General features: G+C 35.9%; 1 protein-coding gene across 8 annotated transcripts in view; it reads right to left on the minus strand.

Annotated features, from left to right (window-relative positions):
* The window catches only part of OXR1 (oxidation resistance 1), a 270,118-nt gene that overhangs the window by 11,198 nt on the left and 242,800 nt on the right, over positions 1–16,120 (minus strand). For 5 of the 8 annotated variants that reach the window (XM_088149045.1, XM_088149042.1, XM_088149041.1 and 2 more), the window contains 2 exons: positions 6,772–6,852; positions 189–314 (listed from right to left, as the gene is read on the minus strand). In XM_088149045.1, the coding sequence (XP_088005171.1) occupies positions 189–314; positions 6,772–6,852 (207 nt within the window). Of the gene's footprint in view, positions 1–188; positions 315–6,771; positions 6,853–13,519; positions 13,589–16,120 lie in introns of all 8 variants that reach the window. The other 3 variants (XM_088149046.1, XM_088149044.1, XM_088149047.1) reach the window with 2 other exon arrangements.

Here is a 16,120-nt window from a genome sequence, read left to right on the forward strand (position 1 = left end):
AATTTTGCACATCCACCACCTACTTTGTGACATAAAAAGGGAGCAAGATGCTTTTTTTGAGTTCCTATTTTTCCAACTGCTCTTTGGATTCCCATTGTTCTCTATGGCAAAACATGCAAAGCATTTAATGTTTCATTTATATATTGAGTCCTGGAGTTTTGTTATGCTATATTTTCCCTATATCATACCTTTTCAATTTGATCCAACTGTAATAATTCACTGGGATCACTAAGATTTGGCCGAAATGCCTCAGGCTCCAGTTCGGTTTTGATAGTTGTTCCCTGCTTTGAATATGTATCTTCTCTTGTAGTAATCTGCACAGAGGGAGAAAGTTAAATTAGCATTCAAAATGCTATTTGACAACTTTCCTTATCACATCCATCCTGTTATGTTGGAATGAAAGTTTTTGCCTATGTGTAACATTTTAACTAGTTCAGAAAAAAGCCTAAATATTAGATATAATGCCAGATTCCTATGTTTAATTTGGATATACCCCATCACTGAAATAATGTGAGAATGCAAGCTTGTGAGCCTGTTCTGTTATTTAAACTGGGTCTTTGTATCTGTTACCTTTCCAAGATACCATATGAACCTGATTTAATCTGACCCTCAGAGGTAAGCAAAATAAGATCTAGAAATATTATACTGCAGTAGTACAGTATTTGCATCCCCACATAGAAAAGACATTCAAATCTATCCTTAATCAAGAGTCAACTGACTACTCGTACAAGTAGAACCAGTTTCTCTTGAAAAGTTTACACCAAAACAAAATTAAAGAGTTGTAAACCATAGATTATTTATTTTAAATATAAGCTGCTTTTAACATTGTGCATGTCCATTCTAATCTTCCTGTATGCAGTTCATTTTAAATCTTGCTGCATGCATAAACATTCGTATAAAAATATATTACAGTTATCTGAGAATTAAGATGTTTCCCCCTGCAACAACGTGTAAAACCTTGTACTGGGAGAGAAATTCATGTAGAGAAATGATAGAAAAGATGGAGATTCTGAGTCAATCTTTTATCTTCCACTCCCCATAGAAACTATCACTTCTCTCCTGGCTTGACTCATTTCCAATTTCAAAATTGGGCTACAAAATTGGAAACAAGTGGAGATGTGGGTGGAGGGGACCATGAATGGGGGGGGGACATCTGAGATAAGGAGGGATCTGGCAACCCTTCCACTCAATAGCTCTGTTCAGAACTCATTGTATTTTATTACTGTTTGGAAATAGCATGTATTCCAGTTGATGTGCCTATCCCAGAGGTGCTGACAGACCTCCTAAAGATTCAGTAAATTAAGAGAATCTAAATACATCAACTTCTTCCCCAAAATATAGAACTGCTCCCCACATTTCTTATATACATCTTGTATGCATTTATGCTTATGGTTAGGCAATCCCTATAGTTCAACTTTGTTTAAAATTAAAACATTTTTTTTAAAAATAAGAGTACCGAGGGTGCTTACCACAGTGGGAAGTACAGAAGTAATCAAATTCAAAGTTCCAGGTAAAAAGGGGGAGGAGGAATCATACATGGGAGAGATACCTTATTATCTGGCCAGGTGTTGACTATGCTATGGACTTAGAAATAAGGACTTATTAGGATCAATGGGGCTTATTTCCATATAAATAAGTAGTAAATTGCAGCCTTATAATGAAATGCAATTTTTAAAACTTCACCAACAGCACATGATTACAAAATAGTTTTTAAAAATGATTTCATACAGACTATAACAGGGCTGAACTTAACAATAACCCCTTTGTTTGCATCTTTCTTTTTACATCTCACAATCTGTTTCCCTACAAACCACTTCACCATCCATTTTGTTTCTACTGTATTTTAAAAAGCAATTAATCTGTATAGTATCCATTAGCATCTATCATAAGTTTGAAGTGACAAAAATCTACTGAACAAGTGATCAGCAAGAGGTATGTCAGAAATTCCATGGAGTAATAATTCTCAGAATGCTAGAACTTTTTAGACCGTATCTCTCAAGTTGAAGTACTATATTTTTCTGTCTGCTGTCTCTTTATAGTCCATAATGTATATGACATATAGACATAAAGATACATAAGTCCACAATAATCTATATGGCATTTCCATTAAAAAATATTCTGTTTTTTTCATTCCACTGAACTGTCCTCCATGTATTGTAATAGAGAAGAGAACTCCAAGAACATAACTCCATTGCAAGGTAAATGGGTTAAAGTCAAATGATTTATCAGTAGAACTGCAAAATTTATACTGGAGAAAATCTATCTATGCGGTTACCAAGAGATGACACTTACTTGAATGTACGTACTTAATCAATAATTGCAAGGTAAGGCACGTTCATTTCAAAAATCTAAATCAAATGTTAATGCTATACTTCACAATATCAGCCAGTGCAAGTGCTCCAACAACAACAGTTAATCAAGCTGCAGAATTGATTATTCTATTTCAACAGAATCTACAATTCTTTGTACTTTGCAGTATCCCCTTGCCCCAACAATTATGCATTATCAGTAATATTAACCACAACTAAAACAAGCCAAGGGATTATTTTTAATTAATTTTGCTAAGATGCTTCCAGTCAGTGTTTAAAATGTACCCACATATAAGTTGCTACTTACAAAATGATTCACCAGTTAAGGAAAACTTTGCAGTCTATTGGTGTGTATGATCCCTTAACTGTGTTTAAGGAGTACCACCTGACCTGGCTGTTTGACAACTGTTTTCTTGAAAAAGGAACCAAGGCAATTTAGCAAGTATTTATATAGCTAACATTTAGTGATACACACTTGTATTTTTCTGATATTAAAAATAATTTAAAGTTCATCCAGTTACTAAATTAGTTCTGAAATGCCAATGGCAGATTTCTAGAAGTGCAAGCAGCCTGACATCCACATCAATAAACAGCAAATAATTCATATGCCATTTAATAAGTGAAAATATACTGACACCTCCCCCTTGCCATTTCTACCAACAGAAATAGAGTGTTGGCTTTTCTAGATGGCCTTTTATCATTCTTTAACTATATGCAGTTAAAATAATCTTTTAAAATAGCAGACTTCTTCAATTCAATTCATTATCTCCAAGGTTTTTCTTTTAATTCCTCATGTTATTAATGGTCTTAATCATGAATTAGGCCAATAAGGCATCTCCTGAAATATTAACTGGTCAGCAGCAGAATGAGCAAAACTACAAAAGCATTTTCTTCCACATATAATTATAAATATTATTCAAAATCTGACAAAGTTTTTAAAATGTTTAGTCCAATTCTGCATTAAGGAAACCTGACAAAATAACGAACAATAATAAAAATAGAACGTACACTGTTTTAGTTGCACTGAAATGAATGGCATTATAGAGGCTTAAATGCTTAGCTAAACTCTCTGCATTAGACATTTTATTATTCATTCAGTGGCAGTTTTACTTCTTCAAGCTTTAAAAAATGCTTCTGAAATTTTAAAGATGTAACAGTAATAATGTACACACTCTGTATACATATATATGTATCTACTGAGAATGCAAAAGTTATGCCAACAGGCTTATAAAGGTCTGAGCGTAAAGCGGAGAAAGAAAATAGAAAGTACGTGTCTAGTTTGACACAGCAAAGTGTATCTCCTACACAGGGGCCATTAGGATATACACAGAGCTGCCCTTGAAAAGTATCCAGAAGCTTCAGTTGATTCAGAATGCGGTAGCCTGCATGGTTTTGGACAAGTCTAGATTTGCACGTGTCACCTCTCCTGCGGGAGCTGCACTGGCTGCCAATTTGCTTCCGGGTCCAATTCAAGGCGCTGGTTATCACCTTTAAAGCCCTACATGGCTTGGGGCCAGGTTATTTGAAGGACCACCTTTTCCCTGTTTCATCTGCCCGACCCACCAGATCAGGGAGGCAGGGTATGTTACGGGTCCCCCATTAAGGAGGTCCATCTAGTGGGACCGAGAAGAAGGACCTTCTCCGTGGCGACTCCCTGTGGAACATCATCCCCACAGAGATAACACTGGCCCCCACCTTAATACTCTTCTGCAAGGCCTGGAAGACATGGTTTTGCCAGTGGGCTTGGGGATCCCCGGTCAATATGGAGCCCATCAAATGGCTAGTGTGCATGTGTTGCTGTAGCTGGGGGGGTGGGGGATGTAGTGGGTTTTGTATTTCGGGTTTTTATTTCTGTAAGCCGCCTGGAGTCACCATGAGTGAGTTGGGCAGCCATATAAATTGCTTGCTTGCTTAAATAAATAAAATAAACAAACAAACAAACAAACAAATAAAATTAAACTGACTAGCTGCTCTGTAGTTAAGGGGTGGGGGTGGGGGAGATAACAATAAAAAAGGCAGTTAAGCCTAAAACAAACCCTCTTGCATTCTCTTTCATTCAACTAAACCTTCCATCCCCAGATGTGAAATACAAAGCCCTTACCAGTTTGAAAAAGAAAATTCAGCAATGTGAACAAAGTGTAAAAAAAAATTGCTCAGAGCAGAGTCCTTAAGTCTTTTTAATTTCATTTTCATACACTCTTTAAAAGTATATGCATTTTATTTCAATATTTTTTTGAACTGATCTCTCAAAACCACTTTTTCTTTTTTTCTTTTCTCTAACCCATGACAACCAAAGAGAAAGAAAAGACAAAAGAAAGGATGCAAACCCAATGCCAGTTTTCAAAGTTTATGGAGCTATGCAGCCCTTAATTTGGTCCACAAGGTACAGCTACCTTAAGCCTGAGAACTAGCTAACACTTATGCAAAATTCTGTAGTAACCAAATACATGATGCCGTCATCATCATTTTTATTATTACTGACAACTTGCAGCTCCTTTTGACTACCAGAAAAATCTCTTCCTGGCCTGAAAAGTAGCAAGGGAGAGAAGAGGCAAAAATGAATGCCAAAACCACTGTCAGTAAAAGGACAAACATTATCTGGAGTGTGTGCCAAAGACTCCGAGCATCCATAAGAACCATCAAGATGGGAACAATGCTGGAAACTGACCGGTGAGGTTATGCAAGCCTCAATTAAATCATGGCTGAGAACCATGATGGAGCTGAACTTGGAGAAGGGGACCATGGAGTTGAGATTAACAGTATCAGCACGATGTTACAGCAGCAGAAAGTAACAGAAGATTTACAGAAATAATTGTTCATGAAACAGGAGATAAGGATTCAGCGCAGGCAGAGGTAACTGAAGGAAATGGGACATCCAAAATGGGTCACCTGATGATAAAGATCACATTTACAGACAGCCAACACAGATAGAACAGCATCACATTTACAACTACCATATAAGCTTCTTGGCCAGAATGTTGACCTCCAAACTGCTGATTTGGATCCACTTTTGGTTAATGCTGTCCTCTTGTGTAAGAATAGCCAGACCCCAGCAGAAGCAGCTACCAGCTCTGCTGCAAAGACTCCCTGTATCCATCCCACTAAGCTTTCGCTTCACAGTTAACCTCAGTCTGAGATTGGATGTCCTTGCAGAGCTCATGAGAAATCAATTTATAAGCAACCAATCAGCTCCAGGACAAAACATTATAAGGAATAGTGCATACCAGGTTTAGATACAGTTCTTAGGCCAGTTGGGGATGAAAAACTGAGCAAGCAGGGATATACTGGTGGTACAGCTCACTGTAAGGCACCAAGAAGAGCACTGAGAGCAGCCAGGCGACAGCTATAACACAGTAGGTATGGGAGCAATTATATATACGAGACTACAGAGGAATACAGATGGCACTATAGCACTCACTGGCAATGGCCAAGCTAAAAGTGGAGGCAAATACCAACATTCAATGTGAAGTCACAGCCTTGCAAATAACCTTTCCAAAGATATGGGATTTCATCAGATTGGGGTTTCTGTGATTTGGAGCCCCAAGACACCTAGAAGGCTCCAGATTTGGATGGGCTGATTTAGACAAATGTCAATGATTCTAGTCTTCTCTCACATAATGCCTCTCCTCCTTCCATATGGTCAGAAGGAGTAAGGTATCAGTTAAGCATAACATCCTATAATATTCAAATATAAAACTACAGTTAATGTAGAATATGTTCAGTTTAAACAGAGCAGCTTTAGAAATCAGTTTGAAGTAGGTTTGATTAATTCATCATAGTTAACATTAACAGTTAATACTGAAGAATACAAGACTGTTTTGTCCAGTGCAGTAAAATAAACTGTGGTTAACCAGAAGCAGAAGCTTCTAAACACCTCCTCCCAGCTGCACAAAAGTGGACAAGTTTGAATGTGCAAATCTTAGCTGGTGGATAATCTAAGTATCTGAATTTCAGCTGTTCATGAGCCCTCCAAGGGGCTCATGAAATATTTACCAAACTATTTGTGTGAGAATCCAGGCAATATTTAACTTAGTTTGGCTAGGAAGTTTCATCAACTGGTTTCACAGTCTCCAGGAATTGCACAGATCTTTTCCTGAGCTATATCTTATGGGCTAACTTAAGGTCTGCATAGTCTTTGTATCAGAAAACTACATATCCAGGATTTGGAATAACTATTCAGAATTTGAACGAAAAAGAGAAGTACCTGCATTATCACTGGAAGTTTACTTTAAACTTGCAAAAGTTTGGCTCAGATCTAAAAGTGACTCACATCACAAAATGTCATCAGAGCAATTCTGCCCCTTCATAAAGGGAGACACAACCTCAAGGAAGGAATTTTCTGCTGGGTTATTTCAATATTGTAACAAAGAGAATCATCGAATATGGGCTTTGTTCTGATCAGGACCACTGCATAAAAAAATTCTAATCTCTAGTTGAGGGAATTAACTACTGAAGAAAGCACCTTGAGACGTCGGCAGAGTGCACGTAGTTCTTCACTATTTAGAGCATCGATTCTGCGGTGATACTCAGCCACTGACACTACCTGAATATGGAGACAGGAAGACAATAATTCCACTCACAGTTTTTAAATGAAAAATTAAACAACATAAAAGAAACAACAGAGTATGGCAAAGTTAAACAAGGGGTAGGGAAGAAAGAAACTGACAATGTAACAAAAATAACAGTAACATCATTCTAATGATACATGTATAACTCAGATTGAAAACATACATATACACATACAACAGTCAGAATTTCCAATAAAATAGCAAAATAAATTTTCATAACAGAATAAAAAATTCTGCTAGGAAAAATGTAAGCATGCATACCCCTGAACCATTTCCTTACAAAAATACCACCTGCTATTTTTACTTTCGGAAAAATGCTAATTGATGAAAAAGAAGCAGATACAAAAAAAGGCCTTGCAGAAACGGAATTGTCAAAAAGTGCAGAAAAAGGGAACTAAAATTATCAAAGGACTGGAACAATTCCCATATGAGAAAACACTGCCACATTTGGGCTTCTTTAGCTTATAAAACAGCAAATAAGGGAGAACATAAAATCCTGCAATGTGTAGAGAAGGTAGGTAACTACCTCTCTTATAGTCAAGCTGGATGGTATGAAATGCAGCACACACACATCACATACAGTTAAACTGGAGATGAACTCCACTATGCATTAAAAAGTTGGACACAACATTGGACTAGAGAAATCCATAAAGGATAATGGTATTTCTCAGCTATTATGTGCCATTATTAGTTATATATTATCTTCTATATAAGATGCAATATACACACACAATACATACATAAATATATAAATAAAATCCCTCTCATCCCTATAGGTCTTCCTCAATCTCGGGTCCTCTACCAAAGGCCTGGGAGTTTAGCTGTTCCTAGCACTCTTCTCGACAGAGTCTGATATTGTTCCTGGGATCCGTTGGAGCCACTCTCCCAACTTAGGAGTCACAGCCCCAAGTGCCAAAGAAATTATATAATGGCTTTTTTTAACGGTTTGAAAACGATGGAAGAAAAGAACACTATATCATAAACTAGATTAACACTTTGGCCTTTACTTTCCACGTCCTCCCTAGTTCCTCCTTCAGGCCCTGGTATTTCTCTCTCTCTCTCTGGGTGTGTGTGTATTATATGCCAGCGAGCATCAGTGGGAACTGCTTGTGGACTTCTGACAAATATCTTACTATTACAGAAATACAGTACTAGATTTGAAACATGCAGCATTTACATCCTGGATAACAATGACCACATTGTCTATAAAATGCCTTAAGGCATTTTGGCCATATCTTATTAATTATTATTTATAAAAATTCAAATGTCCTCTGGGGGAATTTATAGACAGATGCAGTTTACAAATATATTTCAAGCCTCTAGAAAAGTAAGCAGTAACTGTAAACAGTAGCCAGTAAACATCTAAAATCTGCTATTAAAATACATGAAGTGTAGAACCCTATATTCTGTATGTTATAAAAAAAATTAACACAAGAAGGAATCCAACTGCATACAATACATGGAGTTAGCCAAATCCATGCCTTAATGGGTTAACGTATGGTTAGATGATTTTAATATGCACTTATTAATCCAAACCTGGCAAAACAGACTCTATACATATTAGTAATAATAAACCAAAGGTAGAAAGGCCTGTGTGTTAATCTACTTTCATATTCATTCAACACTCTCCAACTGTTTACTAAAAAAGTTATTTCTGTTTATCAAAATAACAATTTATGCTATCAACAGGCCAGAAAGTTAAGCTGAAGATTTGTAAATGAAGAACTTCCAGAAACTGAGACCACCAATACATAAATGGTCACAATTTTCTCTCATCTCTGGAATAAACAAAAGCTGAAACTCTATATTGGGGTTTTCAAATTTTCTCAGGCTGTTTAAAAAAAAGAAAAATTCCCAGAACCCCAGAAAAGTGACCTTTCTTTCCCTTCCCCTGCTCCCTCCCTCACGTCTCTCATGGAACCCTATGATTCTGCAGAATGTAAGTTTGAGAATTCCTTCTCTCCATGTTTTTTTTTTAATGCTCACCATTCTTCACTTCTCTCAGATCTAATATTTAATCTCTTACAATGGATAACTTTCACACTTACCTAGTACAGTTATAGAAGCACATTTCCATATAGTGCTATTTAATAGTAATACAATATATTCTTGCCTTCACAGTTACCTTCTCTTTACACTACAGAAAAAAAGAATTTGGCTGCTCTGAACAGGCTGTAGTGAATACATATGAAGATGATGCCCCCGCACCCTCAAAATCTACCCAAAGATTGTAGAGCTCTGCTCTTAAGGTTTATAATGCCAGAAAGAAGAATACTGAAGGGAAAAAAATGTTTAATATTCCTTAGCTCCTTTTTGCAATTACAATATTTGATCCCTGTCTATTGCATATTTCTCCCTACTGCATAGATGCAGTATTCAAATTGCCAATTAATAATGCCATCAATAAAACAGAAAGTCTTACAAGAGTTAATCTCAACTCCTGATAACTGCATGAAGGCATCCATGTTGTTTTCTTGGAACAAATAAAGAAGTGGAGGGCCTTTCTGATGGATTTTTTTTTTTAAAAAAAGATGTAGCAGTCTAGCTTATAGCCTAAAAAGACCAGCACCACAAATTAGTTTCAAATTAGGTTATACAATTTGAGCATAAATGGTAATCAGTTCTTTTTAAAAAGCTATGGAAAATTTTCAAAGCCTTTTTTCATTTTCACTTGGGATCCACTCTTAACTTTTCTCATAAAAGTTTTCTGTTTTTTCATTTAAAGTTAGAAGAACTGAAAGTGGTGTCTCATTCTATCTTGAAAAACAAAACCCTCTATTTCTTATACGATGCATATCAGCAAGGATCGAGCATGTTTCCTTTTCCTAGTGTTTTAACAGAAAAATGTTCCTAGTCCCAGAGAAGCTGCTAAGAGATACTGTATCCTGTTCTTCATTCAAGCAAAAATGTTCCCTGATTAGCAGAGATTTTGTTACCTCAGAATATAACTTTCTGCTTTCTAAAATGTGCTGACAGCTTTATAACATTACTTAGGTAGCCTGGTTAAGTTTTATTTTACGACTGCACAACCACACAATCATTTTGCTAAATGTAGTATCTGCAGCTGTTGTTATCTAATCCATATTACTACGAGGACGGCTTTCATGTCAAAAAAACTCTGCCCCACTTTGGACAATATGTTAAACCATGCTTTATTTTACAGTTTTTAAAGTGATTAGTTCAACGTGGATAGTTAATGTTTCTCTTCAGGAGAGATACCCCTTGAATGCTGAAGTCTTCAGCTTGGAATCTGGCATCAGCTAACCCTAGTTTGGGGGTGGATTCCAACTGTTCTGCCTGAAAAGTTTTATTAAGAGACACAAAACAGTTTGAAAAATCCTGGAATATGGGCACTTCTCAAGGTGTTTGATAGGGAGGCAGTGGATGTATTGCAAAAAGTATATCCTATATTCATCTATACTCCAGTTGAGTATCTCCATGTAAGACAAATATTGCATATTGCTGCCAATCCATAACTCTTTCCAAAATTAAGTACCAATGACTCTGGAATTTCTTACTATGCAAAGAAGTAGAGATTAGATAAATACATCACAGTTCACAACAATAAATATTTAAGCCTTAGCATTACATTTGTATCCACATTCAAGCCAGTTTTATTATAATTTTATGGAGTTTGGGGCTTTATTTTCTACAATGTTTTGCCATCCTCCAGACAATGCTCTAATGGCAAATGTAAATCACATATCTAAGATTATATTTTACTTTCAGTGAGTAAAAAGTCTCACAAATAACTTAAGTATTGGCACGTGAAGTATCCTAAATGTTGAAATCATATGATATGGAAATACAGTTCAATACCATGATGGCCTACAGAACTTCCAGTATTTTTTTTTGTTTAAATTTTTTATCCCTCTTTATTATTTTTTATAAATAACTCAAGGCAGTGAACATATCTAATAGTCCTTTCTCCTCCTATTTTCCCCACAAAAACAACCCTCTGAGGTCAGTTGGGCTGAGAGAGACTGACTGGCCCAAAGTCACCCAGCCAGCTTTCATGCCTAAGGTGGAACTAGAACTCACAGTCTCCTAGTTTCTAGCCTGGAGCATTAACCACTAGACTAAACTGGTTCTCCATTTTGAAGCAGTATGTTGCTGAATATAAGGTGCAACAACATTCATATTCAGTTTGGTTCATCAGGATTCAGTCTGAATCCACAAAATTGCACTGGTGAGAAAATAAAAAAAAACCTGGCATGAGTAAACTAATTAGTACTGGTTAATTTCTTAAACAAATTACAGTATCCATACCACTTCTGGGATGCAAAATCAGCATTGATAGCATGCAAGCTCTCAGAACTCTCCAGCTGGCTCTGCTCCCTAACACACGCAGCAGTGCAGGGGCCACACTCCCTGCACTATTTTATAAGAGGAGGAACCACTGGATCAGCCCTTCATTTCCACTTTCCATCTGGCTCATTTCCCTTGCACCATGCTGCCATTCCGCTAGCTGCCCTCCTCCTGGGATTCTGCACGCTCTGTCCTGTACATATAAAATGGCAACTGAAGCCATTCTTGGAAAGGCAATAAATCTGGCCTCTGCCAGATCAATCAAAAGCATTACAGGGAAAGATGCAGGTGCAGCAGAAAAAGAAAGAAGAGGTGTCAGTGCCTTGACATGGCAAAACGTTTAGGCACGGAGGCATCTTGGTTATTTTGCACTAGCTGGAGTGACCCAAAGACTCCTCGCATCAGCCCTTCTCCTTTGCCTGACATAGTGTTCTTTTCTTCCACTGTTTTCATACCATTAAAAAAGCCATTATATAATTTCTTATATTTCAAATATATCCAAAATGTAATCCATATTACTATCATGGCAAGTACATTCAACTAAATAAATTATTACAGTCAACATACACAATTTCAACTGCTCTTCACTGTGGCAAAATGACTCTGAAGTGCAATGTTAAATCAGTTACTCATATTTACAGTTTAAGAAGTCACCAGACTGATTTTATAGCACAATTTAGATGAGGCTGTTGGTCTTAATCTGCTATATGGAAAATATGTACAATAGCAATTTAAAAAGTCAAAGATTTGCGTGTGTAATTATTGCACAAGCAATACATAATGCCAACAAGCCTGTCAGTCAGACAGTGGTAAACACCTTCATTTTTAGTAGAACTTTCTAAACAGTTTTTAAAAGCTTTTATTTCAAACTGGAAAAAGCAGCTTTCTGCATTGGCTTAGTAAACCTTCCTTGAAACTAACTTCTTTGAGATCTTTGAGCACTCTTCACTGTGCTAAAACAAGTCTTTTTTGCATTGGTGGAGTTAAATTAGTTACTCGTATTTTACAATTTAAGAAATCACTGATTTTATAACATAACTGAGATAAAGATATTGGGATTCACCTGCTATAAGGAAAGGAGAAAGATTATGTAACACAGATAATGAATAAGAAGTTCCTCTGGAAACAATACATAACCATTTCTAGTTACATCCACAGTATTCCCCTAAGTCTTAAAACAATATCTCCCTAGCCCATTTACATTTCATATTATGCCTTTCTTTAAAAAGGGTAGAACATACATGCCAAGGCCCTAAAGAATACCAAGGAAACCTTCAGCTCACTGCCAGTTCTTTTCATATATAACTAGATGAGGAAAAAACGAAATTCATTAAATTAATACTGAGAGACTGAAAAACACATTTTCCTGGTTAAAACAAAGAGATCCATGTCAGATAGTTTCAGATGCTAGGGCTCTTACAAGGATCTTTCAATACCAATGAAAAAATAAAGTACTGCTTCCAACTTCTACTCCACTTCTACTCACCATCAGGCCTTCCTGCTGCTCTGCTCCCCCATTAACCCTCAAATGCCTCAACCATGCTCCAGAGAGTGCCCCACCCTTTCAGAGCAGACTTGAGGCTGCCCAGATATGACAGAAATAAAAAACATTTTCTATGCTATTTGCCAGTAGAGTAACACAAACATAACCAACACACTGAAAAAAAGTAAAATGCAAATGATAGATTGTTTAATTCTTAAAGATGAATAGTTTCACACAAATCACTGGAAGACTTAAAATTTCATTTTGCAGTACAGTATTTACAAACATTATGCCTCATCACAGAACTCCTCTCCAATATCCCGATGAAGTTTTGTTCCCCTTTCTGGCAGTCAAAGAGCACATGGCAAGCCACATAAATAGACAGACATTAACCATGCTCTGTATTGTATTTCCATTTTTAAAAAACCCAGTAGCATAAAAAACTTCCTGCGCATCAATTTCAAAATATGATTGTATAAACTTAGAGTATCCACACCTCATATTAATATCTAGACAGCATGTAAAATCACAAATTATCTTACATTAATGCTGTACCATGTCAGCAATATAAAAGAACAGACAAGTTAGTATAAGAAACTTCCCAAAATATATTACCCATAAAATCTACAACAATTATAGTGTTTAAATCAGATCGCTCTGAAGCACTGTTACAAAGTTCAACTTTTAAATAAAAACAGTAAAGTTTTAAATTGCAGTTTCTTAATCAGAGAATCTAAAATTCTGATCTACAATTAATCTTATGAGAAAAAGCAGGGATCACTGGTAATTACAACAGCATCACAGTAACGTAACAAACTAAACAATAAAATAAATATTTCTCAAGGAATTACCAAGGTATATTTATTTTTCATTGAGTGATGCTTTCTTCCTTTCTTGCCATACCAGAAATTAATTATGTCCTTTGAAAAAAAATAGTCACATTAATTTTAGCTTCACAGGAGCATTTCTCCCCAGCATTCTATCTGCTTTTAATTCCAGGCACAGCAAAGCTCTCCTTGCAGACAGAACATCGTGCTAGTTGCACAGAATTGACTGACAGGATAAACAGCTAATGAGTGAGCAGACTGTTCATCCTGGGGTGCGTCATTACCACGGAAAGCACAACAGAGAGGTTTCTGTAGTCAAGTGAGGTTGCAGTGCACTAAAGTGCTTAAAGTACAAAAGAGTTTAAAGAGACACACTACTCTTCTAGAATCCAGTGAGAAATTTATCAGAGCCTCTCAATTTTTAAAAATAAAAGTAACAATCCTTATTTAAATACATCCAATGAGAACAGCTTTTGTTGTGATTAATTGCTATTAATGAACAACCATCACAGTTCAATTTTCTTCTGAATTACCAGTTTGAACAAATGCAGTCTTTCATATTTTAACTTTGCAGGTAAAATGATGAAGATAGTATTACTACCACTGTTCCTGGAATGTAATGCAAGACTACAAATATGCCTTCATAGCACCAATTACATCTAGGGGTTAAAAATTAGAGAGGCAGAATTGAATCAATGCAGATACTACTTGGTGCAAACCTCTTCTTCTGTTAAACTATCTTAATTTTCTTTAACCTGCAGCTGTTGCTGAATCACAACTCCCAACATCCCTCACCACTGGTCATACTTCTGAACTCTAGTCCAGCAACATCTAGAGGAACACAGGTTTCCTCCTCCTGTTCTAGAATGATAAACGGTGTTTCAATCTCCTAAAGGCTCTGTAAAAGGTTTAATTAAAAGATGCAGACTTTTTCCACTGTCAACAAATGAGTGTCATTTGCATTTGAGCTTTCCCACAGGATTTGTTGAACAAGTCAACATATTTCAATACGATCCATCTTCCACAAGCCAAGCCCTTCCATTCCTTGTTCTTTTTGTCTGTGTGAATATACAGATATACAGATATACATACACAGAAGACCAGTGGCAGCATACTGAATAGAAGTGCTATTTTTTTCTTTTAATTTTGAGGATAGAAAGCATCACCTCCTCTCCCACACAAGCCTGTATTTTGTAATGTAGCCTTAGGAGCAGAAAAGAAGTCTTCTAGCGTGCCAGAGTATCCTATGGTATATTGGCTGTTCCCCTACACATTTGGCAGCCTCACCAGAATGGACAGAAAACCTGTTTACTTTTCACTTTTTTTGGAATGTGAAAAAAAATCCAAAAAATCCACAATCACATGAATTGCAGAAGAAATAACAAAATATCCATTGTTAAACAGAACTCCACTGCTTCTTTAGGACAACATTAGTTTATCTATGAGGATGCATGTACTTTTTATATAATTATAGCTTTCTAATAGCAAATAACAACTGAATTATAATATTCCACAAATCTTGTAATTCATTTGTGCATCATAATACAGGCCTCAGGCAATATTTAGAACTACTGTTTGTAGTTGCAAAGGCAAGATAATAATGACAAGTTCAGTAAAGTTAGTTCATTTAAAAAGTCTTACATTATAGGATCTATTTTCATGTGTGCCTTTTTAAACAAAGAATTAGTTTACAAGCAAGAGACACACACTGTTAACGTCTATGTTTACAAAACTGAACTTGTTTTTACAAAAACATGTGGCAGATTTCAACACAGCTAATCTGAAACACAGGATATCATATGAGTTTCTGCAAAAAGTTACACTGTTCAAGCTTTTTACAAAGTTAATTCAGAATTGCAGAATACAGTTTCTTGCAGCTGTTTGCATTATTCCCTCAAACCCCTTGAGGTTGAGTTTGGTTAGTTGATAGAAAATACGGTGGCCACCGCTTTGAGAAGGAACAATGTATAAGTAATCTCTGAAGATAAAATATAGTACTTTTATTAAAAATTACAATTAAAAAGAAAAAAACTAATACAAACTAGAAAAAAATAAAAAATAATAAAGTGCAGAAAAAAGAAAAAAATATGAATATAGTAAAGAAAAAGAAATGTATAAAGAAATGACTTCCCTCTTCATTACAAGTATAAACAATTTTAGTGACTTACTACCTTCTCTTAAAATACAACAAATGATCTCTTCTTCCCATATCCCATCACTTATCTGTAAACAAATCCTTAAAGCCTCATTATTCAGTCCTGATCAGCAAAAGTCCATTAAGGGTTACCAGAGATAATAACATATCTATTTTAAATCTTGACCAAATAAACCAACTTTATATTCCTTCCTTTTACTTTTAACAATCTTGATCTTTAGTTCCTTCAAATAATGCCCTAGAACTTGATTTCTTTTTATTTTTTCTTTGTCCCTTCTCACAAAATTCTTCAAAGCTTTAGCAAGTGTCTTTTGTAAATCCAATATACAAAGATTATCCAGGTCACTCTTTTGGTTTGTTAATTGTGTATCCCTTTTAATTATTAAGACATCAGCCAGTTTCATTTGCATGTTCAGCGTAGCATCTTTTTCCAGATCCTTCTTGTAGTCTGTCATTTTTAAATCCATTTT

This window comes from Python bivittatus, unplaced genomic scaffold, assembly GCF_059951505.1.
Source record: "Python bivittatus isolate LINGU-HERP-01145 unplaced genomic scaffold, Pbiv_v1 ctg000590_np1212, whole genome shotgun sequence".
Taxonomy (NCBI): Eukaryota; Metazoa; Chordata; class Lepidosauria; order Squamata; family Pythonidae; genus Python; species Python bivittatus.